Below are 26,770 nucleotides of genomic sequence, written 5' to 3'. Positions count from 1 at the left end.
AAGGTTCACTAATTAGTGTCATCCATCTGTCTCGGACACCTGCTTACATTTTGGGGCTATTTGGGAAAATTCCCTAAACAGACTTTGTCAAAGTATGAGCCTTGGAAATGGCTCTGAAATGGCCGCTTCAAAACCAGAATGTTGAACTTCCTATTCAGTTCCAGGCATGAGTCATTTGCACTTTTTTTTTTTTTTTTTGCATCCAGTTATAATAGACATGTCTAGCCAATTTCGTGTCGATCAGTGAAACGGTTGTGATCTTTCCAGTGGGCACTCCAGAGTGAATGTTGCGAGGGTCGTTTTGGAGAGGCCTAAAATACATTTTCACTGCCTGTTACTCACAACCTAATATAGTACTGAGTTGATATGTATGCTTGTGTCAATTTCCAATGATTATTTATCAAGAGGCAGTTTGCCGTTGGCTTCATATGAGGAAAGGGGCCAGTCAGACCATAAATCACATCCAAAATTACACTTTGCACTCTGTTGCCAGACAGAGCGTTGGCACACAGACACAGGTGATATTACGTTTACAATTTGGTTGTTTACGGAGTCGTGTCAGATAGTAATGCAGCACTTAAAGTATAACCTAAAGTCTCCAAACAAAAAAAACAAAAAAGCAAAAAAAACTAACTTCAAGCATAAATCTAAACCCAACTATAACTCCAACTCAAAATCCACCGATTTTGATCTGTCAGTCATTTTGCCACTTGCGTGTTGACAAAAAATGACATCACAGTTCCTAAGATGTAAGAGCTCAGGTAACAAATGTCACATGATCAAATCCAGAAAACAGGTGAGCCGTGATGGTCACGTAAGGGAAACCCTTTCCGGAAGAGGCGGATTAGCGATTAAAGGGCCTGCTGCCGAGCTTGCGTGACCCTTGCAACCCAATTAAATCCTCAGCTAATCTTGGCAAGGCTATTAGCATCTCACAGGTGACCTGTACTGTAAGTCCACTGCCAGCCTGCCAACGCTTATGGACTTCGAAAGCGATTTTCTTTGTTGTCAGTTTGTTTTTTGGAAGGAATCCTTGGAACTTGTAAAGAATCCTGATGTCTTTTTTCCCGATCAGTCCTCCAAGTGACTGTTTGGGGTCCTCTTGGTGAAATCATGCGTCAAATCCTCTGGTCGTTGGTGTTGATATGCTGCTGTAACATGGCTCGGCCCTTCTGTCCCTCCCAGTGCACTTGTGTTTTCCACGGACGTAGTGATGGAACGGGAACCAGGTAACTTTTCTTCACATTTTCATATTTTCACGGGTTTGTTATAAAACTCAAGTTGGGCACTTTAAAATATTCAAAAGTTCAGTGATTCTCCGTTCATTGCGAGAGTTAGGTTTCAGAACTACAAGTCGTATACACGCTAAAGAGAGAATTGTTGAACCAACTTAAGTCGAAAGAGAATTGTTAACCAACTTAATTGAATTGCTTCAAGTGGCAACACACGATTGAATTAAATTAATCCAAGTCAATACATTAAGTTTAATTAATTATGAGGTTGTTAAGTTTAATCTGTTGAGTTCATTAAACGTAATACAGTAATTTTGGATTAACTTAATTCAATCGCGTGTTACCAGTTGAAGCACTTCAATTAAGTAGGTCAACAATTCTTTTTTTTAGAGTGATATAGTTGAAAAATAGAGGGACCATGTCAAAAATATACACATGCTTTAAACACATTAAAAGTTATTAAAACAGACTTTTTAAACACATTAGAAACACTGCAATTGAGAACCAGTTCAAAAATGTATGGAAAAAAAAAACCCAACAATGAAATAAAAATTTAAAACATTTGTTTTTTTGTTTAAGTCTTACCCTCCCACATGGTGTAATTAACCCTTCAGAAAAACTGTGATATAGTATAGATGGATGATAAAGGAAAGGTGAACTGTGATGTATCCATCCATCCATTGATCCATCCATTGATTTGCTTATCGGGGTTGTGTTGCTTTAGCAGGGAATCCCCAACTTCAAGCTCTAAACCTACACCTCTAAACCAAACATTTCAATAGCTATATAGCAGTGGATTCTTGTTTCGAACCAAAAAAAAATTAATTACATTGACCACATGTACTGAGATAACACGTTCACTGGTGTGGTAATGTCCCATTAATCCCTAAGGGAGACCTAATTAGCACTTGTTTCCATCGCTACCCTGCTGTATTGCCACGCTAGGAGAAAAAGTACAACAATAGCTAATAAGTAGCTTATGCACAAAAGAAAGAAAACCCTAAAAACAAAACATGGTTTTATCTTGTTTTTTTTATTTTGTTTTTTTCCGCTTAAAGTCTGGGAATTTCCTACATTCTGAATCTATGGATGACAGATTGCAAAACAGTAACGTGGGTTGAGACGTGCAAGCAGCATGTGATCCAGTCGATCTTGCGGTGGTATTTCAAAAGTTGGGAAGTAACCGATTACAAACTTTGTTAGTGTTGAGATTTTTCAGGTAACAATAATTAACATGAGTATTCGTTTTTCAGATGATTATGTTCACTTACATTTTAAAACAGATTTCTGGGTTTTCTACTTATTTTGTCAAAATAAGATGACTATGTTTTACAAGATCTGTTGATCACAAAATGAGATAAAAAAAAATAAAAAATAAAACGTAAAAAAGACGTACATAGATTGGGCAAAGTAAAAGTTAACCCCACAGTGAGATCATAATTGAATAAGATCTTGGGGTCTCAAAAGGCAGAAACAGCACTATTAACATCAAGTCAAGTCAAGTCAAGTCAAGTCAAGTAATCTTTATTGATATAGCTTCTTTTTTTTTTTTTTTTCTTTCTTCTTTAAGAGCTCAGAATTGTTCATTCGGTAGTCTTACCGATTCAACGTCTTATCATCATTGCTCTTTTTTATTGATATAGCTTCTGGCGTTTGAAAATTGTTCATGTAATGTGAATAACGGATACAAGTAAGGGGTATTTTTTCAGTTATTAATATCGGCTTCTTTTTTTTTGGGGGGGGGGGGTATTCAGTTCACAACGCTTTGATAGCATAAAAGTTTAACATAAACATGTAACAATTTCACTTCTTCGTTGTGCCAATTCAAAACGCGTGTTGTGCATGACTGACAGTAAAATGTGTTTTTACTTTTGTACTTGACTACAATCCGGAGTTTGTACTTTTCTTTTTACTTTACCATTTAGAACAGGAGTTGAATGAATACGTCTCTCTTGCCAATCCTGTTTAGAAAAGTACCTTAACTTCCAATTAATTAGTGAGTGTGAGTACAGTTGCCACATCCACAATTCCAATTCTATTCCCAGGTCTGTGCTCTGCAATGACCCCGACATGTCCGATATCCCCGTCAACGTCCCGGTGGACACCGTCAAGCTCCGGGTGGAGAAGACCGCCGTCCGCCGAGTGCCGACAGAAGCGTTTTACTACCTAACAGACCTCCGTTACCTGTGGATCACATACAACTCTATCACCTCGGTGGACACGGGGAGTTTCTACAACCTCAAAGTGCTCCACGAGCTGAGGCTGGACGGCAATGTGATCTCTGTGTTCCCATGGGAGTCCCTCAAGGAGATGCCCTTGTTGAGAACCTTGGACCTGCACAACAACAGGCTTGCCAGCATTCCCGCTGAGGCCATTCCCTACCTGATGAAGATTACGTACTTGGATCTATCCAGCAACAAATTAGCTACCCTGCCCTCGGACCTCATGAATATCTGGCCACCGTTTAATGGCGAGCCGGTTACATCAAACACCTCTCAAAAGGTGGTGCTGGGTGAGTACCAAGGATCGTGTCACAACCAGGACAGGTCAGTCTTAATTACATCAGCCAGTTGGTTCCATGGACCTGCTACTAAGCTAGCCAAATTGGTTCGAATTAGACAAACATACAAGCGCCAAGCACGATCAATTTAGCACATTCTAAGTGACTGCACAGTTCAAGCTCATTGTCCACAGTTAATTTATCACCCTAATTAAAAACTCATTCATTCCCAGCCATTTTCACAGAAGCAATCCCCTTCACTCCCAGCTGTTTTACTGGATTTTGCAAGGCCCACAGAATATTGTGTTCTATTTCTATAAAAACATAGAACCTACCAAAAGAAAGATTAAAGTATCTTCTTTCATCAAGAAAAAAATATATATTTCTATCTGTTTCCATTTTTACAGCAATGAGCATTACAATATAGCTAAGTTTCATCATTACTATATTCACAAATCTATTTAGAATTGTGAGTAATTGAGCTTTTTTTTTTTTCAACATGGCCCTGGTTGATCTCCTTTGCTCTGCTGTCATCTGCTGGCCGTTTGTGTAATAACTACCTTTTTTTTTTTTTTCAACCATTCTTTGCAGTTGAGAGGCTGCATCAAAGCCTTCTGTATGCTCTAGTATAAAAAAATAAAAAAATAAATAAAAAACTAAAAAAACATAAATACGTTTTTGGGACACTTAAAACGCTTAAAATATAACATATTTATACGTTTTTGGGAGTAATTTTGTTTGTGGAGTATGAATGATCTGAATGAAAACGTACATATATATCCATGAATCTAAGATTCAGTCACGCATTGACTAGGGTAACTATAGTGCTCCCAAGCAGTGATTCGCTACATACTGGGATCATAAATGCTAAAATGATATAGTCCATAGTCTGTAATTACTGAAGGCATCGTTGTATGCATACCTATGCTTCTTCATTCCAGAACATGAAATGGCACCTTTTCACATACACTATGTTTCATGTTTACGTCGCAAAGATGTTTAGAGGAGATCATCGTCTGATTCGTTGAGTGAATTGTTCGATAAAAACAGCATTAATAATCCTGATAGATTGCACACTGTTACTTATCACTTCATTTTAACATGCAAATGCTGTAATCTATTGACGTGGCTGATGAGTGGCCACACATCGAATAAAGGCCAGAGCCAGATTAGGTGCACTGGCCGACACTGTTGGGACATCTAATCTGGTTAAAAGGATTTGATATGCATCGGGAACATGTTTTCTTATTGTGTGCAACAGGTGATCGCACAATAGCTTGTTATGAATACACAGCCCTTGAACTATAATTTTATGTGGCTAAAACAGAGATTGCAAACCACTATCATGAGAGATTTTTCAATGTGCTGCAGGAAATAAGACAGTTTCACGTAATCTGGTCAGATGATTATTTATTTCTGGCATTACTTATGATGACTAGAACAATTGAAATACTAAATTGTGAGGGAGAAAATGGATGTTGGGTGGATGTATGGGGGGGGCCCTCTTCCACCAACTAACTGCACTGACTCATAACATACAGCAAAAAAAAAAAAAAAAAAAAAAAAAAAAAAGATATTTTTTGGTGGTATGCCTTAAGATTTTTAAAAATAATGTAAAATAAGTGCTTTCGCTCAATAAAGGTTGGGCAATACCCCACAAGAAAATGACAAAAAAGAACTTCCAAATCATGTCATGAAAATACCTGCCTGAACTACATACAGTATATACAATGAAAAGCTGATTTCCTAAATTCATATTTCTAGGCCTCCAAGACAACCCCTGGTTCTGTGACTGCAAGATTTCCAAGTTAATCGAGATTTCCAAAATGGCAGTCACGCCCGTGGTTCTGATGGACCTGTTCCTGACCTGCAGCGCACCCGAGAACCTATCTGGCGTCCTCTTTCAACGTGCCGAACTCGACAATTGCGTCAAGCCCTCGGTCATGACATCTGCGACCAAGATCACGTCTCCGCTGGGGAGTAATGTTCTCCTGCGATGTGACGCAACAGGGTACCCGACACCAACTCTCTCCTGGGCTCGTTCTGATGGATCATTAGTCAACAACACAGGTATTAAGATAGATTTAGTCTTTGTAATTGTTCTCATATTGTAGTGGGGTTACTAATTCTGTAGCGGTAAACTCATCTGACTGTCTTGATGCAGCCAGCACAGTTCAGTTATACCACTCGGTGGTGGTGCAATTTTCTCTACACCAGTGGTGTCCAAACCGGGGGCCATTTGAGACGCGCCATATTTTGGCGGCCCGCGGCATATACTAAAAATAATTTTTGACATGGCCACAATGCTATTTTTTAAGAGGGTTGATTAAACTTTTGTAGCTATGCAAACACACACATACAAATTTAGAGCTAAAATAGCAACTGAATTTCTGTTTTGTAACACTGTGGAGATCAAGATAATTCAGTTTCAGAAACAAAAATGGTTTCATCCATTCGCTGCTTTCGTGTCAAGGTCCAATTTGTGAAAACATCACATTAATGGTTCTAGTTTACTACTAATTGTTCTTGCTGTGATTCAGAATGTTGAACTTGGGATTCAGCCTCTGCTCAGTGGAGAAGCGGATCTATTATAGTGGCACACAGGGATCACCCCAAAACATAAAAATAAATCATGAACTATTTTGCCCAATGACCTTTAGCAGTAGCAGATTTTCAAAAACAACATTATATCAACAATGCATAATTGCTTCATTGATTTTACCGTTTTTAATAAGTTAAAGACCATCCATCTATTCATCCATTTTCCTAACCAATTACTCCTCTATAAATACAGTATATACAGTACACATACGTTCTACTGGTTTATTCCTGTAGAGTCTGTAAATAAATCAACAAAAGGCTTTTAGGTCTTCATATTGACATTTATTTGCTTGGTTCTACAGTACAGGAATCCCCAGGTGACGGCATCCGATGGTCCATCATGAGCCTACATGGAATCCTACACAAGGACGCCGGGAACTACAGCTGCAAAGCCAAGAATGACGCCGGTGCAGCAGACGCCACCATATCCCTTTCAGTGGTCGGCACCATGAGCACCACCATCTCTCCACCGATGTCCGGTGCTGGGACGGGACCGACAGGCCCAGACTGGCCAGACCCTAACCCCAATACGGGAACAGGCGTGACCGTCTCAACCTCGAGCGTGCCCATGGTCCAGACAACTGCAGTTGCGCTCTCGGTCAAGCCAAAAACAATCTCAGGTGACCAAAGGGGTTCGCTCAAGCCGGCAAAGATCCAGCAAGGTGGCGGCGGGCGGAAGTTTGTGTCGGATGAAAAAAGTAAGAAAAGTGACGCGTCAAAGTTGGTCAAAGACTTAGAGATTGTGGAAGAAACATCTGACAGTGCGGTTTTGGTATGGACAGCAGAGGGGCTACCCAAGAACTCTCCCCTCACCATTGTTTATTCACCATATGGCGAAGACGGCGAGGATGACTACAAAAGAACATTGGAGACGACCGCAGGCAGTGGCAAAATCCTGTTGGAAGAACTCTCATCCGGTATTAGGTACTCGGTTTGCCTTGTGGCCAAGGGTAGTGCTGCCGCAAAAGACCCTTGCATTGATTTCTACACGCTGGACAATGTGGAGGATGGAGAACAGAGCCAGTTTTTCATCATCATCAGCGGCATCGCCTGCGCCTTGGCGCTGCCGCTCATCGGCCTGCTGCTCTACAAGATCCTCGCCCTCTATTGCAAGGCGAGCGAGGCGGCTCCGGACGAAGAGGAACTGGAGAAGGAGAGCTATGTCAAGTTCGAGACTATCACCATGAAGCAAAGGACCACGAACCCTCACCCAACAGAGCTTTGGGCAAGGAGGCCCACCCACGAGTCGGAACGGCTGCTGCTGTGCTCTCGCTCGAGTATCGACTCCCAGATGACCTACAAGAGTGACAGTTCGCGGTCCGAGTATCTCTGTTGATACCAGAGCGCCATGATCGGAAAAATCTATGTATTTAAATGCCTTTGATAAACTACTGAAAAAAGCAACATTGAGAAGTTAAAACATACATTTCTAAATATATAGATTATGATTTAGCAGTGGTGGTACATTTGGTACCTGGGATTTATCCGACCAAGCCACCTTTTAATACCACCACCAACACATCGCAATTATCAAAACCATCAATACCATACAAAAATGCAACTGTGCCACATACATCATATGGAACAATTCAGAATCAAGATTTATCTAATAACATGACAAACACGTAAAAACTCTTCATAAAATACATCATGCACCAGAAATGCTTATTAAAAGTAGTTGTGTGGGCAGATTGCTACAGACATGTTTTACTGCCAAACATGTCTTGCTCTGATCAATAGCGGCCATGTGACAGAAACATGCTGACATTATTGTGGGCCAAGTTGCGAATTTGATATCCGATTGGATATTGGTTAAAGAAAATGTCATTGCTAATACTTTAAGTTACATCAACCAGCACAACTGACTGAAGTTCCTAGGCAAATTAGAGGCTAAAATCTAAGATTAAAAAATGTAATATCTACAACTGGAAGCAGTGCAACCAAGAGAATGAAGAGAAAAAAAAAAAATCCAGTTCTGGGATTTAAAAAGCACGTTTTAACGTTCACACAGGTTTGTTTCTACTGTATGGTTGACTGATATTGTTATTTGATATGTATGCCCTTATCCATTTGGTAGCCTTATATCTGTTTAAAATTTTCAGAGGAGCCAACACCTTTGTTGGACTTGCACATGATATCAATCAAAGTGTTTTCTTGTGATATTCAATGCCAAAATGTAAGTGTTAGATATGAATATCATATGCTAGACTAGTCAAGTCATTCATTCATAGTCACTTCCTGTCACCCACAACGTCCAAGTATGCCTTACCCGACAAAGGTTAATACAATGTGACTCATGTGAAAGGTTGCCACTTTTCATCTTTAACATGTATATATTTATTTTCAAGACTATTATGTACATTTCCATTCGTTTTAATAAAATGAAATAAAGCAGAAATGTTGTCAAATACCTCAGATAAAAAGGCAAATTAACCTAAGGGTAGGGGATTAGTGAAATTGGTTGTAAGGGTAGAGTTTGTTTTTTGTTTTTTTTCTTGAGGAAAAAATATTTTATTTAATTACAAAAATGTTTGTCTAAAAATATTTAACATAGCAAATATTTGACTTATTCTTTAAAAATAGTCAACTTTTTACTTCAACTTTTCTGTGGCATTTAATGGTAGTTAGGCTACTAGTTATGGTTAAGTACTGTTAAGATCATGAGATCATGCTGGGGAATCTCCCTTGTAGTAGCTCCCTGGACCCCAAGCGTTTGAAAACCCCTGAACTAGGGCGCATAAAGATTGGGGGTCATTTGAGCTCAGGAGTTTCAGATTTAGCATCTCCCAGAATGATGTGTATAACCCCGGGTTTTCACTGACTGCGGTTGCGGTGCGGTTGCGGTGCGGTGCGTCTTGACTGCGTGCTCCGGACGGGTCAATTTTTTTGTCAATCCACACCGGCTCCGCACAGCTGCGGTCCGGCAGCTCCGTCGCCGCCCACTTCCCAACGTGTCTCGCGGGACCGTGCGCGCGCGATCATGTGCCATTTCACAACGACAAACATACAGAAAGTCTGTGCTTCTTCTGCTATGAGATTCCATGCAGCATCTTTTTTTTGGTTGTCCTTGTAAAGTATATTAATAACGAGAGTCGGGTCAGTGCGTGCTCAAGGCGAGCGCCACTCTTTATTTCTGTCTTCCGCGTCCGGCTGCCGCTCAGTACGGCAAGCGAGACGGGCACAACAAGCCCGCGAACATCAAACTCACAATACATTACAGTCCTTATAAAAAGGATGTGCCGTGTCATATATTATTTTGTGGTTTTCCACCTCCAATTTATTAAACCTCTCCGCGTCCATGTTCGCTGGTGTCTAAACCGTGAATGAGCACATGGCCCGGCGACGCCCACGTCACGTTCTGCTGATAAGCTTGCGAAATACGAGCTGGCGAGTGTTTTATTCTGAAAGGTAACCGGAAATTTATTTTGAAACTGCGTCGGTCTTCCTGTCCCGCTCGATGTGTTTTGTGCTAGCTTGCCATTTGCCGGAGGCCTACCGCATGCGGCGTCCGGCAAAAATAGAAAATAGGCTATCCTTGCGGAAGGCTTGCGGCACGCCGCAGGCCTTCCGCAGTCAACACGCAACGCACCCGCAAGCGGTGTAGACTGCACCATTCGAATGAATGGAATCTAATTGCTTGCGGCGCCGCACCGCACCGCAACCGCAACCGGTGAAAACCCGGGGTAAGAAGAAATGTGGCTGCAGTGATGCCAAGACAGCCTAAAAGCGAGACAGAGCAAACATATTACTGCGCTCATTGTTCATCATCTAGCATAGGAGGAAGAAGAATTGTGAGAAAAGGTCATCTCCCCGGCCACTGCTGGACGAAAGGACTAAGTGAGCTGCGTAAATCTTGCAGTCTTCCTCTACGAAGTTACTGGTGACGCGGGAGCTGACAATGACTCGCAGTCACGACGGCAATGAATAGGGGGTTTGGTCCCTGACATTTGCTAGTTGTTCTCCAAACAATTAAGGATAATGCGCTGAGCCCATGCCGTTCTCTAGAAATTACTCATTCCTGGCAGAGGCCGGTGTACCTCGGGGACTATTTGACACTCTGGTGTCAGAAAACGAGTCTATTGTCCATGAGTGAAAAAGTGCAGGTCATTTAGGAATTGTGGAAGTTTTCCAAAGTTGAATTTGACCTTGGTGGTTCACATGTTTGTCTCACAGTTCTAACGATTGAGGTTCAAATCTCTGTGTGGATTGTGTGTTTTCTCTGGATACTCTTGCCTCTGATTGATGTCTCTCAATTGTCCATAGGTGTGAATGTGAGCGTGAATGATTGTTTGTCTATTATGTTGTTTATCCCCTCTGATTTACTGGTAACCAGCCCAGAGTTCTGGAGTGGTGTCTACTAACAATAAAAGGATGGAGGAAGTCTCGATTAGTATCCAGGCCAAGGTGTAACCCACTTCTCTCTCCAAAAAGTTAGATAGGACTGACTCCAGTTTAACCTTTAATAGTGATCCATCAATTTTCTTCCACTTTCTGGGGTAGGGTCACTAACCTAGACTAAGCCCAGACTTCCCTCTCCCCAGCCACTTCCTGCAGCTCTATCAGGGGAACCCTGAGAGGTTCCCAAGCCAGCCATAAAAACAGTTTCTCCAACGTATCTTGGGTCTTCCCCAGGGCCGCCTTCCAGTGGGTCATGCCTGGAACACTAGAAAGGCGTCCAGCAGGCATCGTAAAAAGATTACCAAGCCACCTCATCTGCGACTCTAATTTGAGCCCCTCCCAGATGATAGAAGGGTGATTCCCAAACAAGTATCCAATTTCACCTAATTGGCCCGTAAATCATTATAAACTGTATTTACAAAAAAACACTACATCTGTGTTTTTCTATCACGAGTGACGGACAGAAAAAAAAATGGATTGCCAGAATGGAGATACTGTACCAGTCCAGTGTGTATGCCCGCTCAAGAGCCAAGTAAGCTGGGATAGGCACCAGCTCCCCAACGGCCCTGAACAGGATAAGCAGTAGATTCCCAACCAATTATCCAATTGAACTTAATTGGTTTGAAATCTATTATTTATTTACTACGTATGCATCCTTGTCCAAATATCTATGCCAGCAATGTGTAGTGATATGCAGAACAACTGTATGTTCTGTGCTGGTGAGATGAGATCATATCACAATTCTGTATACTGTATAGTATGCAGAACATTTTGTGATTTTCTGAAGAGAAAGGAGATAGAAATGGCTGCATGGATGTAATTTAACCCTAAAACCCAAACTGATTTGTCATTTAACTCTCTCAGACACAATCAGGAATCCACACGGAAAATGGACATGTCTGTCAGGGGGGAGGTGTGAGGCCAAATTGTTATTGCGTGGGACCTTTCGACAGGGCCCAACCTCATTGTTGGCATTTTCCACATTCTGCCGAGGGACACTGACTTAGAGAAGGTTTTCGCTCCAGCGCTGGGGTTGCATGTGCAAAATTTACCAAGGGGGTGTCAGGAATTTCAATCTTTGCTTCCAAAACGGACTGGCAGCATGGGGGCCAACGCGGGGCATGTGCAGGATATGCACGCTATTTTCTAGCATCGTCACTTTGACACTTGGGACACCTCCTCCTATGTGAAGTCGTGCTGTCTCCCGACCTAAATCTCGCCACGGGGTGACATGCAAACGGTCCACGCGCAGATGTCGCTTGGCTCGGGGAAATTCTTCCACGACGGTGCTGTTTGTGGGAATGCCTAAAGCAAAGTGAACGGGATTATGTTGGCTGCGACGATCACGGCGGTGCTGATCTATCTCACAGTGCAAAATAGCGGCGCTTTGGCCCTGGGCACGGCATGCTGGGACGAGAGGTTGACACGGGCGGGCAGAAACAGCAGCTGTGTCGGTGAGTTTGTTTCAGCATTAAATATCTTGGAATGTTATATTAAAAAAAAAAAAAAAAAAAAAAAAAAAAGCTTTTGTCGTCCATTTTAAGGATGTACAGATTGTTTTTTTTATTTTATTTTTTAAATGTCCACTCCTTGGACACTACTGAGGTACACCTGCACGATCAAACACTGTGGCTCTCAACCTGGAGGTCCGGGCTCCCCCACAGCCAGGGGACCACAAAATAATTTGCAATAAATTATTATGCCGTATTATTTTGGAGATTGTACTATACATAGTGCCAATTTAACAAACATACTAAACCAATTACTCTTCAATTACTCTTTAGACTAATTAAAAGCTCTGCTATATCACATAAATATGACACATCCCTGCATGAATTATTTTTTAACAACAAAAGACATATTTTTGAGACTATAGCCCTTTCTTTCTTTCTTTTTAAGAGAATACAGTCCTTTTTTTCAGAATAAAAGGCGTATCGGTCTTAAAATATTCCCTTGTTAAATGTTGACATTCAGGGTTGGCACTCAGGCTTACAGTAATTCAAAAATGTATTATGATACATTTAGTAGTTAGTTGCCTGATTTAAAATGTAGCTAGTAATGTAATGAGATTTTCAAGGAATGCTGGCGAAGCGATCATTTGAAAAGTAAGATGGTCGAAATTTATAGAAATACAGTGTTGTATATTGGTGATATTTGATTATCAGAATTCAATAACATAATCAGTAAGTTCACATATAATGAGATTTTTTTAAGGTTATTTGAGAAAATTGTTATTCCAGAAGTCTGTAACAAATTTTTAATACTGTAAATGTAGCACTTCTTTCAAAGAGATGTATCAAATAATAGAGACGTGTAATTATTAAAGTTTTTAATACCTTACCTTTGTAATATGGTATTGAAATAGTAAAGCTGTGAGTGATTTGTGACGGGACAGTGAAATATTTACTCACGAGGTGCAGGCACAGGACGAGCCCGCTAGCTTTCCCACTTAGACAGCTCACATTTTTCTTAGTCATCTAAAATGAATATGTTCTCCAGTGAATACGATCCACACAGTGAGCGCCCATTACCACCAACTTTTTAGCTAGTCGCAATTAGGAAGTCATTTGCCTGAATTAATGGCCAACATAAACGTTCCCAAAGATGAAGCAATGGTCCACTGAGCTATATTCGGACCTTCATTTGCTATGCTGGTCAACCGCCGGGACAGTTTGCTTGATGTGCAAGTTGCAAAACAGGCGAGGGCTCAAATAAAAATAAATAAATAAATAAATATATAAATAAATAAACCTGAAAAATAATCCATATTTTTTTGTAAATGTACCTGTAATCTGATTATGAATGTTTCCTGTCACAGAATACTTTTTTTTTTTTTTTTTTTTTTGTATCCTAAAGTTCCACACAAGGTCTCCCTGAACCTATCTAGAGAGCACAAACGATTTGGTCAATGTTTTTCGGATAGTCCAACAGAATCAGAATGCGATCAAAGGCCACCATTCTGCATCTCAAAAATGAAACATGCGTTCTTTCCCATGGTATTGGATGAACGCCACCTACAAATTCAAGAATAATGTTGACCGTTCCGTGAACCTCAATTTCATTATGTTGCTTGTCAGCCATCGCTCATTGTTTTTCTTCATTCCACAGAGTCGAGGCAGTATCCATGGTTGCACGTAGTGATATTACCATGATAGAACAACAGAACAAATACGGCATGTGTCAAAATCTGCCACTCATTATTGAGGCAGTAATAGCTCAATAACTTTTTTTTTTCCAACACCATTGGAAAATAGATAAAGTCTTTTGCCACAATTCTCCCGACATCCTGAATGAATGCAAAGTCGACTATCAATTCTTAATAAAGACCCAGGCTTTATTCACAAACCAGCTAGAACTTCTACCATCTTTACCTCTCGCTGCTTAAACAGTGATAGAAAAGTTCTTTGAGACAATTTATACCCTGGTCTGCTTCCTTCCAGCCCGCGCTACGGGTCTATAAAAGCAAAACAAGCAGATTGAAGAAGAGCTTTTATTCCAAAGCCATGACCCACCTGAATGGAAATATTAACTGACGGGCCCCCGCTATATTCATTAGTAATATCCGCATGAGCAAAGGCACTTTATTTATTTACATATACTGACTGCAGTGCAACATCATCATTGGTGGCATTTTCAAGGTTTAGCTTTTAATCTTATTATACTGCTGTGCAATGACCAAGAAATTCCGATTTGCAACCTTGAATTTGAAGCTGCTACTGGACAGACAGATGAAAACAGTGCCTTGTGTTCAGCTTTGCAGCCCTTCCTGATCTTCGGCCATGGCAAATCCATACACAGGATGGGCCTGGACGGGAAGAATCAGAGACGGCTGGTGGCCGGGGTGGCATCGTCCATCCTGCTTGATTTCCATTACAGCGAGGAACGAATCTACTGGGCGGACAAACACGCCGGAATAATCTACAAGTCATCCGTGAGGGGCTTACTCAGACAGGTGATGTTGAAGCTATTGATTAGAGGAGTGTCTTGGATCAATCAAGGTACTGTACACACATACCAACGCGGAATTTGAGCATTTTCTTCCCCACTTCTGATCACAGTCAGCAAAGGCCCGATTGTTGGACATCTAAAAAAAATTATTCAGCGCGATTATCCTGCAGTGTGGTGTGTGTTAAGACTGATTTTTCCTCATGTGTGGGGTCTCAAACATTTTGAAAATCATTTAAAATGTTAAATATCGGTATGTATGTTGTACCCAGCTTTTTCGATAGTCAGACTTTTCTGACCTTTGATGTCGTGGCATTGTAACTAAGCAGTCACCGATTCTGACAAAATTGAGCAACACATTTGCAAGAAGCTGATTTGGTTTGTCTTTGGAGTGACACAAATTGTTTATTTTCTTCCGCAGAAACTGTACTCATCCAACGAGCACATCTCGGGCCTCGCCGTAGACTGGATTTGGAATGCCGTGTATTGGACCAGCAGGGAAAAAGGCCGAATCAAGAGGATGGATACAAATGGGAAAAACGAAAGGACTCTTGTAAGGCACTTGACTCAGCCAAGCTCGATTGTGATCGACCCCACTAAAAGGTAACACCAGTCAAGTCTTATGACAGAAACGCATGATAAAACATATGGTCACCCATCTTTTAAGATATGAGGAAACTGATTTTAAAGTGTGTGATGTACTTGAGATGACCAGCAAAGAACATCCCACACCTAACAAAGGTTTAACCCAGACTTAACTGCGAGAGGCAGCACCAGTGATGGATAATCGCTGAGGATAATCTTTTACAAACTGACAATTGGGTGTTTTCTGATTTAACAAATACTATATTTTACAGGTTTTTGTTTTGGCTATCCGGTGGAGTGAGCCCGACCGTCCAGCGGTGTGACATAACAGGACAAGCAAAAATGACGCTGATTAAAACCTCTCAGCAGTTGAAGGCACTCTCAATTGACTACAAAGATAAAAGGCTGTTCTGGGTACAGTTTGGTCTGCAAGGAGAAAGCACCATCGCCTCGTCAGACTACAACGGCAAAGCCCTACATATTATAGACCAGCCCCTTCAGTAAACACACTAAAGTTATTTCCAATCCTGTTCATTTTGCACTTGTGTGCTTCACATTCTTATCTCTTGTTTGCTTAGGTCTGATTCGCTGGGAATAGCGCTTTTCCACAAGCACTTATATTACACCAACGCTGCATCCCGAGCAATAAAACGAGTCGACAAGTACACAGGTGGCGAGGATCTGGACGTCAACTTAAAACAAATGGCAAAGGTCCCGGTTGATATCAAAGTGGTTCATCCTGACAAGCAGCCAATGGTGGACTCATCATTGCCGCTTCCAGGTTCTACTTGACATACAGTTCAACCTGTATTATTTCTGTCAATGCTGGAAATCATGATACAAAATAAATACTAACTCTTATCAATCAGGATGCGTTGAACAGAGCGGCAACTGCATCAATGTGTGCTCAAGTACTGAGCATGGAGTTTGTAAGTGCAGCGCTGGCTTTGCTCTCAGTAAGCAAGGCTTCCACTGTGAAGGTAAGGCTTTTATTAACTCATTCACTCCCAGCCATTTTCACAGAAGCAGTCCCGTTCGCTCCCGGCTGTTTTACTGGATTTTGACTGATTTTGCAAGGCCCACAGAATATTGTGTTCTATTGCTATAAAAGCAAGAACCTATAAAAAGAAAGATTAAAGTCTCTTCTTTCATCAGAAAAAAAAGTATATTTCTATCTGTTTCCGATTTGCAGCAATTAGCATTAGAAGAGAGCTAAGTTTCATCAGTTTTCGCAAATCTATTTAAAATTGTAAGTAATTGAGCTTTTTTTCTACATGGCCCTGGTTGATCTCCTTTGCTCTGCTGCCACCTGCTGTCCATTTGTGTAATAACTACCATTTCTGCAACCGTTCTTTGCAGTTGAGAGGCTGCAAAGCCTTCTGTATGCTCTAGCATAAAAAATAAATAAATAAATAAATAAATAAAATAAATTAAAAAAAAACGTATAAATAAACACTTAGCGCATTAAAAAAACAAAACTTATTTATACGTTATTGGGAGTAAATGAGTTAAAGATGCCGCACCAAAGGGTATGCAAAATTGACTTTTTAAACTTTGTATACAAATAGCTGGGTCTTTGGAGTGCCTGCCCACCAAACCAAGTACATTTTCTGTGAACTGCTCATTTCCCAAAATGTGTCTGTGAGCCAGGTGAACTGAATTCTTTGGCTTGTCAACTGTTTTGATGTAACAGTTAGTTATTTACTCTCCATAAACCCACCCCAACACCGAGTTTCTCCACTCATGACTTGGTAGCTAGGTTGGGCTAAGTGCTACCATTTCCAAGCGACAGCATGGGACTACATGAAAGCGCTTTGGGTTTGGGTTGGGAATAGGATGCTATGTAGGTTGGGTTCATGGTTGGGTAACTAGGCACTAATTTTTGTCAGTGCCCTAGCTCTATACCCCCCCTTGTTATCAAGGTAGCGAAAGTTGCAGCTTTCACTCAACATGTATTGTATATTATTAAAATGTGAACTATTTACTGCTGTTTACCTTAGATGTGAATGAATGTGCCCAGTGGAACCACGGCTGCTCTCTTGGTTGTGAGAACATCCCGGGGTCATATTTCTGCACCTGCCCCAACGGATATGCCCTTCTACCGGATAAAAAAACATGCAGAGGTATAGTGCTGGGACACTTGATTGTCTTGTTTATAGATTGCTTGTCAGTTTAAATCAGACTTGTTTTGGTTCGCATCATTTAGCTCCCAGTTTGCTCTTCTTGCTCAGGTGGCATTTGCCTTGCAGTCACAAGTCTAATGCCACAGAGTCAATAAAAACGCTGGGTTGCAGACGCTCAGGCTGCCTTGACATTGTATGGGAGCAACTAATTGCACCGAAAGCAACACAGCTACAGCTAAATTACATCCCACACTGCTTCCCACCACACTTTCCCCCATTTCTACAGGATTACGATTTGACTTCATAAAGAGATTTTACAAAAGGAGCTTGTTGCTAGTTGGACTCCGGAGTTGTCTAAAAATAACGTATAGAAAACACCATATATTCTGCATCTTTTAGCAACCTTTATAAAAGGTAACATTTGTGTTTGTTTCCTCTCATCAGAGATCATAACTTGCCAAGGCAATGCCACCGAGTGTGGTCATGGTTGCCTAGCAACAGACGAGGGTCCTGTTTGTGTTTGTCCAAAGGGCTCTGTTTTAAACGAGAATGGACAGGCTTGTACAGGTAACATTTTATTATGTGTAATGAATCTGTACAAAGTAAATCAAATATTTAAATAATTAAAAATTCACTTTGCTTTCTTCACATGAGAAGGAATGGTGAAATTAATTTCACATTACCACTGTACAATAAGTGCACATTTTTGGGGGTTTGGTTTAGTGTGAAAGTTTGAGTCTGTTAGAATTATTTCATTTTATTTTATTTTTAACACAATTCTTACTTTTTAAAAGACACAGAAGAGAAGAATCATCTTTATTTGCTATGTACACAAATGTACGCAAAAATGTGACCCATGACAGTCATGGTTGGGGTATTTGTGTCATTCTCAAGGACACAGACAGATGGGTCGCCATGGTGGCAGGTGACGGCTGCCCTGTTGTAATTGTTTACGTGAATCAATGCCACATGAAGAAAAAAGTATTAGAACAATAATGCAATATAATAGGCGACAAGTTGTTACATATAGGTTAACAGTGACTGGCATGGCTATTGTATTGTGACTGTTGCAGGATGCTCCTCCGCAGACAAAGGGGGCTGCAGCCAGCTGTGCGTCCCTGTCTCACCCACTAGGTGGCAATGTGACTGCATGCCCGGCTACCAGCTCCACCAAGACGGCAAGTGGTGCATTGCCTCTGGTGAGTCACACTATTATTGTGAAGCAGCCGATTATCACATCTAATCTCCGTGTGCTCATTTAAGCTTTAGCTTGAACATGCAATTGTTTGTTTTTCCTTTTAGGACCACCACCATACCTGCTTGTTGCCAGTCTGGTGGCTGTGCAGAGAATAAATAGTGATGGCACTGTGGGACAAATCATTGTGGATGAGCCCAGAGGAGCAATTGTATCTTTGGACTATGACCCAGTGTCAAATTATGTAAGCAAAAAGGCTTAGAATGAGAGTTCAGATAGATTATTGTAATTGAATAGCAACAGTGCACAAGGGTTCTAATTCGGTGTGGGCATGTAGTGCCATCTAGTGTACAGATATTGTAGCTGAATGTTGTTGTTTTTTTTTTTAATGTTCCCTTTCATCACGTCAAAGGTATACTTTGCCAGCACATCCCAGAAAACCATCGAACGAGTCCATATGAATGGTGGGTCCAGGCAACGCCTCATCACCGACGGTCCAGACTCAAATAACGGGCTGGCTCTTGACTGGATCCATCGAAAAATGTATTGGACCGTTACGAGGTGCGTAGCTTGACATTTTTAAAAATAAGCATAAGGGGATTTAGAGATCTTAGGGGACTCGGGGGATGTTCGGAAATTCACTGACACCCTAACACCTCTCTGAAAGTATGTGTTCGGAGTGAGGCAGAGCGGACTCCCCTCCAATTAATTTCTAAACACACCCTGTATTATAAACCAATCAGCATCATGTGTTTGAACTGTTTCCATCTGTACTACCGACTCTCCAGGCACACAATGCCCCCATTTGAAGTGACTAGAACACATTCCGTTACTCTGTCATTGGGGCAATCTAATTCATTCATTTGAACTAAGCTAGGACTTATTAAAGTAAAGTGATTGAAATGTGACACTTCCAGACAGTCAATAGTGGTCAGCAGTACCTTGGATGGACTTAATGTTACAAGTGTTGTGAGCAGAGGACTCGACAAGCCAACATCCATCACAGTTCATCCTCTGGACAAGTCAGTTTAACAATGAACTGCATTGCTATACTCCAAAATATATATTTCAAAAATCCCTATTCTGTAAAATGTCATCTATACTACACTTGGTTTCTTATTTTGAGGAAGTTGTTTTGGGCGGATATCGGACGCCAGCCTAAGGTGGAAAGCTGCTCTTTATATGGGACGGACCGCACAGTAATCGCAAACACCAACCTGGTTGCACCCGGAGGTCTGACCATCGACTTTGCTGAGGATCGTCTATTCTGGTGCGACGGGAGCAGGGTAGAGACCTGCGCTCTGGACGGCTCCAAACGACGGATCCTGCTAGAGAACCAAGTAGGTGAGGTTATGAAATTACCACGGTCTATTTTTAAACCCGTGCCTAATGATTGATGCTCACCCGTTTCACTGATCTTCCTTTATGTTCTCTTCCGACTGGCCCAGGATGGCTGTTTGACCTGGCCGTGTTTGAGGACAGGCTATGGTTAGTGGACAGGGAGCACCAGCAGCTTTTGAGCGTGCACAAGCGGACCGGGAGGGAACTGCATCGTCTCTTTGGTGACCTGATCCAACCTGCTTCTGTTGTGGTGGTCCATCCGCTTGCTAAACCAGGTACAGCAAATACAAAATATCTATTTTATGAATCTATATGGGTAGGGATTGGAAGTACGATCCACCCATTCAGGATGAATTTAAAAGGTTGGCTAGGGGCGGTTCGGGTTAAGGTCTGTACTTTTAAGTATGAATATCTGACTCTCAGTCACCTTACAGGGTTAGGGTTCAACAACAAGCCCATGGGTGTTACATCGCTCCCAAACAAAACACTCAATGATGAAAGTGCACCCCACACACCCTCTTACAGAGTCGCCATGGACTCAGAAGTTGACGCGAGGACATTCACAGACAAGATGGTGTCGGGTAACAACAGCATACATGACAAATAATTGAAAGCTGTTCATTTGACTATAATTGTAATTCATTTATGTGTTTCCACATGGTGTCTGTCAGATGAGCTCGAGTGTTATTCGGCAGGACCATGCGGTCCCAACGCTAAGTGCAGCCTGAATGTCGGCAGCCCGGTTTGCTCTTGTCTCCAAGGTTTCACCGGTGATGGGCACTTGTGTGTGGGTGGGTATATAATATCATTCTAGTATAAGAGCAACAGAAAATAAAAGATAATGATGAATATAAACTGGAAAGCCACAACTGCAACAAAATGCAGATTGCTTAAAAACAGAAAGGGCATGTACATGTATGTCAAAGTGTGTCAGCAACTAATTCCAGTTTCATTCTATATCATCTGATTTTTTTTTTCTAGATCTACGCAAAACGCCTCCGTCGATCACGGCCAGCCACCCTGGAAGCTCCGTGGAGAGTTGTCCCTCCACCCATGACTCATACTGCTTGTACCAGGGCGTTTGCTTCTACTTCCCTGAGGTGGAGTCCTACGCCTGCAAGTAATTCACCTTTTTTGTCTTGTTAACTTGGAACTGATCTAAAATCTCCATCAGAGAAAGGTTCCTTGTTGTAATGAATAGTTTCAACCACTAGGGGTCTCTATTATTCCATAAAACCCACAGCAACATTTATAAAGCTGTTGTATTAAATATGGGTACACTGGGTTGTCCATACATATTGTTTTGATGCCTTTACAAAATATATTATAATGCCCTTTTTTGACACTCCCAATATGTTTATTATTAGTAATGGCTAAGGAATCACACCATATCTCCAAGATTCACTCCGTAGTGTCCCAAAGAACATTGGAAAAATAGCCCATCACACCAGTTTCAATAATGGGAGCACTGGATGTAGCTACTTTTGTCATGACATAATGAAAATAATAATAATCTTAGAATCCATACACAAAATTAAACAGGAAGTCTGCCGGTTTCGTTTGAAGTACCCATTTTTGACAAGTTATTGTACTTTGGCAAACTTCTAATATAGGAATTGCCCAAATGAGCCCCCAATCCAAAGCTGATATCCTCAAGAGATGGGCAACAGGAAGTCAACCATTTTGGTTTGAAGAAGCCATTTTGGCGAAATTGCATGGCAAGGACAATAATAACCACATTGTTCATTCAATACCTCTCTGACAGTGTTGAACAGGTATTATTTTCTCAGAAAAATATAGTATAGAAGTTGAAATAATGTTCACCTGTTCCAGCTGCGTGGCGGGCTACATGGGCGAGCGCTGTCAGTTCAGTGATTTGGAATGGTGGGAACTTCAGCAGGCCGAGGAGGAGAAGCGTAGGAACGTAGTCGTCGCCTCCTGCATGGCGCTCCTGGTCGGCCTACTCTCCATCGCCGCCTGTGTCAGCTACTGCTACAGGTGAGGAGGGGAGGAATTGTTATTTTTTATTTTTACGTTAATTGCAACATCAATCGTTTGTTTTACGTTGCACAACTACAATATCCACCAGTGTTAGTATATAGAGTTGACGTGGATAGGCACACTTCAGTCCCACCCTAAACCTTAATGAGGACAGATACTATCGAAAACAGCTAGCTGCAATAGATTTGGGCCAAATGTCAAACTGACCAATCTCAACAGCGGTCGACTATAGAGGTTTCATTTTACATAAACACATCATAGAAACATGGTGTGACACATTACTGTAAAAGCAGTGCTATGTTATTATCATTGGTCATCATTCTTGTGGGGCTGCTCCAGTGACGAAGGAAAACTAAAATTGGGTATGCGTGAGCCGTGTGATGGGAGTGTCTCCAGGCGGGGGGCCACATGTGGCAGCATGTAGTAGCACCGCGTGGCTGAGTGATGACACAGCTGGAACATCCGCTCCATTTGATTTCCACCTGAGCTGTTACTAAGCAGCTGATTTGCTTTGCTGTTGTTTTGCCGGCTTACTGACGAGGCTGTCGGCGTTCGCCCGTACATCCTTGACTCGCCTCCACCTCGCGCTTCCATCCTCGCACTTGCCTTGGTCACAGTGCCCCCCTACCCGTCTGTGGAAGTGGCACGCTTTCAATTACATGCTTGGTTTAGCTTGTTCGACAGCAATTACGCATCAAAATAGGCCATTTCGCTGCGACAAAATGGAGCCGCTGAGGTATGACCCCGCGTGGCCGCCAATAGCTCGACTTCAAATTGCATTCTGCACTTGACTGCAAGTGCACTTGAGCGCTCTTTTTGAGTTTGGTGCTTCGGTGTCTTTGCTTAGAGGCGACGGGAATGAAGCCCCTTGTTGCATAGAGATGTGAGCCACTGAAGAACTACCCTGGTTTTAAAACTGACTTATAAACGCACCGTCAAATTCGCAGAGAATGCACAAGCAGTGGATTTACTTACTAAATCTCAGGCAAGCTACACCAATACATGAGTTGTATCAAAAACTATGCCTTATCTCGGTACTGAGACACTTGTGATTGTTTGGCCTTGGCAAAGGTCTCTATCTGCAAAGGAACACTTTTCACTCCAGCTCCTACACAGGATTACATTCACAAGCTTGTTGATTTGTATGACAAAGTGCATAATCCAGAGGTGGCAGTAAATCAAATATTGTATGTTAAAATCATATAAGCCTCCAGTCTTACTAGGGTTAAGTATTGTTAGTCATACATGAAGTCATAAAATCTTGCCGAGTTGTGACATTGTTATATTTATATACATTTGCCACTTTGCACTCAGGATCTGTACTTGTGTTAATCATATTGCTTTTGCACACACACTACCCCAAAAAATATATTTTTTAGTACGCAAAACAAACGTCACGTTATCTTGAAAATGCTAAATTTAAAATGAAAACAGGTTAAGTAGTTAACTCTTTCTCAGTCTACACATCTGGGCTTATGTTAATGTTTGGTGGTGATTTTTTCCTAAGAACTCGACGCCTCTTCTGCAAGCAGCCCTCGGCGGACAATGTGAGTGAGACCAGTGTGAAAGACGAGACCACCAAAGACAACATATGCCAGGTAAGCATATAAACCAGCCATTGTAGCACTGTGGTCCATTGCACCAGTGCAAAGCATCCTTCCAAAATTGAGATTTTGTGCAATGCACTCTTAATCTACCACTGTCCAACTCTGCAGGTCTACACGGCCGTAAACGATGACCCAAAAGGAGTCATCATCCCAACAACGGGTTGTCCCAGGAGGGCAGTATGTCCATCCTGCTCCTCAGAGACAGGTACTCGAAGCTACTGGGAACACCCAGCTGGAGAGTATATAGAACTACATCTCCCAGAATATAATTGGGTTGCTTTTCTGTCAGGAGACAACCAGTCCAAAGAAACAGGAATGTGGTCCAAACTCAACCAGGCGTATGAGTGTTCCATGCTGTCCGCTGCTGCCATGGAGACCAACCAGCAATCCGTCCACACCTCGAGTCAGGCGCCAGATTTCATCTCGCAGACGCAACTCCCCAGTACAAAGTCGTCAGTTTAAGTCTTGCATTACCTGCTTCTTACACGAGGGTTCAACAATGTACAGTACTAGATTTTATACATTGGATTTAACATAGATGGCTCAGTTAGTTTGGTTCTATGAAGCTATTAACTTCCCTAACCAGGATAACTCAACCAACATTCCAGTATTAGTATACAAAATAGTGAGTGTAGAAAATTGATGGTTGGATAGTGATGACGATATTTTTGGGAATGTCTTGCCACTTCTCATATCTCCTGTTTAACTAATGGGTGAAACCCATAATTTATTATGAGAGTATTCGACAATAGTCCTTGGATAGGCAACACTGTGCCATATCAATTTTTAGCAGCTAGACGCAATAACGCAAAACTGTGACATAAAACGTGTTTATACTTCTAATAATAAAACTATCATCACAGCCTCTGACTGTTGAATCAAGATTTACTCAGAATCTGTTTTTTAATAGTTTTGTTGTAAAATACACTTTGAACTGACATGGTGTATTTATTTATTTTAAATTTTTTGTGGGGGAGTAAAAAAAAAACTCAAACAGGAAAAAAAAAACCTCAAGGGGTCACATGGATATTGATTTTCCTGGCAAGCGCACACTTATCGAAACATTGGCCTCCATTAGTGCTAACAGATTGAGGGCTAGGGTGCAGTCCAAAGAGTAAGAGTCAATTTATCTTGAATTTCACCTCAATTTGAGCAACAAGGAGGGCAATTGAGTCACTGACACTAGGAACTTGAGTGAGCTAAAGTACAGGGGCATTCTACATACAGAAAGACCACAGTGTACCCACCACCCAGAGTTGTAACTCAGCATAGAATTGTCCAAAATGTCTGCCTCAAGCTCCAACTCTAGCCCAGTGCAACTCAGTCTATAGTGGAAGTCCATAACAAATGCCACTGGTGTTCTTACAGCATCATAATTCAGACTGTATATCGTTCATTTGATTCATGTTGTACTTTAGTAAAAAATAAGACAAACTATTGATGCTGCACTTTCCTCGCAAGAAATCAAACTGCTGTTGTTGCTCGTAACTAAAAAGAAGACAAGTTATGTTACACTTTCCTAAGAAGAAAAGATTGAAGCATTTGTGTGTTATGAAATTTAGTGAAGGCTGTTCAAAGTGTTACTTGTCACACTGCACTTTTCTAAAAAGAAGTTGAACAATTGAAGTAGCACTTTCTAAAAAGAAGACAAATATTTGTATATTATATTTCTTAAAAAGAAGAAAAAACATTTGTGTTAAAACTGCTGGAAAAAAAAAGACTTAAGAGGTTTTATTTGTGACACATTGAGCTCAGGCTGTTCAAACTGCATCGTTAATTTCCTAAAAAGAAGACATATGGTTTCTTTGCTAATAAGAACAGAATTAAGTGGTAAACATGGTGCAACAATTTAGTTTACCCAGACTATTCAAACTGTTGCACTCTCCTAAAATCAGTTACTGCTGCACATGGCCACACTGTTCATTAGCCAAAGACAAACCTTTGATTCCCTACTTCCCTAAAAGGAAAAGATTTAATCTGTTTTAAATGATAAAGTATTTATGTAATTTATGTGAAGTACTTATTTTGTGTAATAATATAGACAATGCAACAGTAACAGCAACATTTTTGCACAAAACTAATGGCCAGTTTTCAGCGGATGTTACCGTACTTTCTTTTCCTGCCAGATGGGACAAGCTTTGCCTGCCTCGCCTCCGACTCCATTCCAGCCGGGATGACAGCTGATGAGGTCTTTGGCGTGGAATTAGTGAGCCACTCAAAGGCTTTAGCGCTGATCCTACGGGTCACACCGCGTCTCTGCTTCGGGGACAAAGTTACACTGCTTTTTACAAGGATTTAGGCTGATTTAAAAATCACAATGGTGGAAGGGAGTGGGAGTGTGGGGCTCCTAATGCATAAACACACTAGCCAGAATCCAAATCTGGAAGCTGTCCTGGAACTTTTGTCTCCTGAGGGGAAGCTAAGTTTGAAAGCATTATCATTGATCTACACCAGTGGATCTTGATTCCATGTCCAATCAGGGAGAAAAGAAAATTATTCATTGGCTGTAGAAGCTTCGACTGTCCAGTGGATGGCGACAGTGCATTTACGATTGCAGACGCATTATTTGTGTTTGGCTACTCAACACATTGTTGAGACCAGCATTAGCTTCCGTTTAAATTTTTATACATAAAACCCTAGTATTAAATGTGAATTAGTATGCTACACTTGTCGTTAAAAACTTCCATTTGAGGTTTACAATTTCTGTTCAATTAACACACTACAGCATATTTAAGATTAAGGGTGACTTTAATCAAGTCATTGTTACAAATGAATACATAGGCCTATGTTAGCAACTAGTGAGCACAACCGAGCTAATTTGACAATTATTTTTGGCTAACACGTTTTCCATCTATTTTGCGCAATTGTGCTAACATTTTAGCAAGGCTAACCTATTACTGACACATAAGGGAAAGATAAATGTGGACTTTATTTAATACTTAGGCAACATAAGTGTTGAATATAAAAGCTTTTTTTAAGCCCCACATAATGACATATGCTAACGCAGTATATGCCACGGAAGAGGCGGGACTTCCGAGGTCCGTTTTTGCACATCATTTTTGATTCCGGTTCCGGGTTGCGACGTGTGTGTGCCGCGTTCCAACACTCGCATCCCCCACCCATGAGCGCGCAGGGCGTCTCAGCTCTCTGAAGTGCTTCGGACAGCTGACAGACACACTACTACACACTCGCACCAAATAAAAATACGAACGAAATAACGTAACGATGGCAATAACCAGAGA

The 26,770-nt window shown here is 41.3% G+C and overlaps 2 protein-coding genes and 1 long non-coding RNA gene across 4 annotated transcripts; 2 read left to right on the top strand and 1 right to left on the bottom strand.

Moving 5' to 3' along the window:
* The first annotated feature begins 933 nt into the window (after nt 1-933).
* Nucleotides 934-8,731, top strand: lrit3a (info leucine-rich repeat, immunoglobulin-like and transmembrane domains 3a). Its single transcript, XM_077532791.1, has 4 exons — nt 934-1,229; nt 3,278-3,744; nt 5,497-5,802; nt 6,636-8,731. The coding sequence occupies exons 1-4, from the start codon at nt 1,114-1,116 to the stop codon at nt 7,667-7,669; spliced, it is 1,923 nt and encodes a 640-aa protein (XP_077388917.1). The 5' UTR covers nt 934-1,113; the 3' UTR covers nt 7,670-8,731.
* Nucleotides 8,732-11,802: 3,071 nt separating this feature from the next.
* On the top strand, nt 11,803-24,390 carry egf (epidermal growth factor). The gene is made up of 21 exons (XM_077532840.1): nt 11,803-12,185; nt 14,484-14,683; nt 15,098-15,279; nt 15,534-15,761; nt 15,840-16,042; nt 16,131-16,241; nt 17,262-17,384; nt 17,829-17,951; nt 18,458-18,583; nt 18,687-18,823; nt 18,992-19,140; nt 19,497-19,601; nt 19,706-19,923; nt 20,028-20,195; nt 20,355-20,501; nt 20,592-20,711; nt 20,902-21,040; nt 21,754-21,918; nt 23,429-23,519; nt 23,637-23,733; nt 23,818-24,390. The coding sequence occupies exons 1-21, from the start codon at nt 12,059-12,061 to the stop codon at nt 23,988-23,990; spliced, it is 3,132 nt and encodes a 1,043-aa protein (XP_077388966.1). The 5' UTR covers nt 11,803-12,058; the 3' UTR covers nt 23,991-24,390.
* Nucleotides 19,723-26,537, bottom strand: LOC144026254 (uncharacterized). Of its 2 annotated transcripts, none has more exons than XR_013285090.1 (4): nt 25,639-26,537; nt 21,745-21,912; nt 19,984-20,186; nt 19,723-19,907 (listed from the first exon to the last, which is right to left on the bottom strand). It is a non-coding gene; the product is annotated as an uncharacterized LOC144026254 (long non-coding RNA). The 2 variants fall into 2 exon arrangements; XR_013285091.1 differs by having other exon boundaries at nt 19,723-19,904.
* Between the last annotated feature and the right edge of the window lie 233 nt (nt 26,538-26,770).

The sequence above is a fragment of the Festucalex cinctus genome, chromosome 9 (genome assembly GCF_051991245.1).
Source record: "Festucalex cinctus isolate MCC-2025b chromosome 9, RoL_Fcin_1.0, whole genome shotgun sequence".
Classification (NCBI taxonomy): Eukaryota; Metazoa; Chordata; class Actinopteri; order Syngnathiformes; family Syngnathidae; genus Festucalex; species Festucalex cinctus.
Note: the sequence above shows the minus strand (reverse complement) of the source record. Positions and strands in the feature narration are given on the sequence as shown.

Excerpts from the sequence above, each read along its gene's own strand:
- egf (XM_077532840.1), top strand. The coding sequence starts at position 12,059 with ATGTTGGCTGCGACGATCACGGCGGTGCTGATCTATCTCACAGTGCAA. Across the intron at positions 15,280-15,533 it reads GTGATCGACCCCACTAAAAG|GTTTTTGTTTTGGCTATCCG; the intron begins GTAACACCAGTC and ends TATATTTTACAG. Across the intron at positions 19,602-19,705 it reads ACAGTTCATCCTCTGGACAA|GAAGTTGTTTTGGGCGGATA; the intron begins GTCAGTTTAACA and ends TCTTATTTTGAG.
- lrit3a (XM_077532791.1), top strand. The coding sequence starts at position 1,114 with ATGCGTCAAATCCTCTGGTCGTTGGTGTTGATATGCTGCTGTAACATG. Across the intron at positions 3,745-5,496 it reads CTCTCAAAAGGTGGTGCTGG|GCCTCCAAGACAACCCCTGG; the intron begins GTGAGTACCAAG and ends TCATATTTCTAG. Across the intron at positions 5,803-6,635 it reads ATCATTAGTCAACAACACAG|TACAGGAATCCCCAGGTGAC; the intron begins GTATTAAGATAG and ends TTGGTTCTACAG.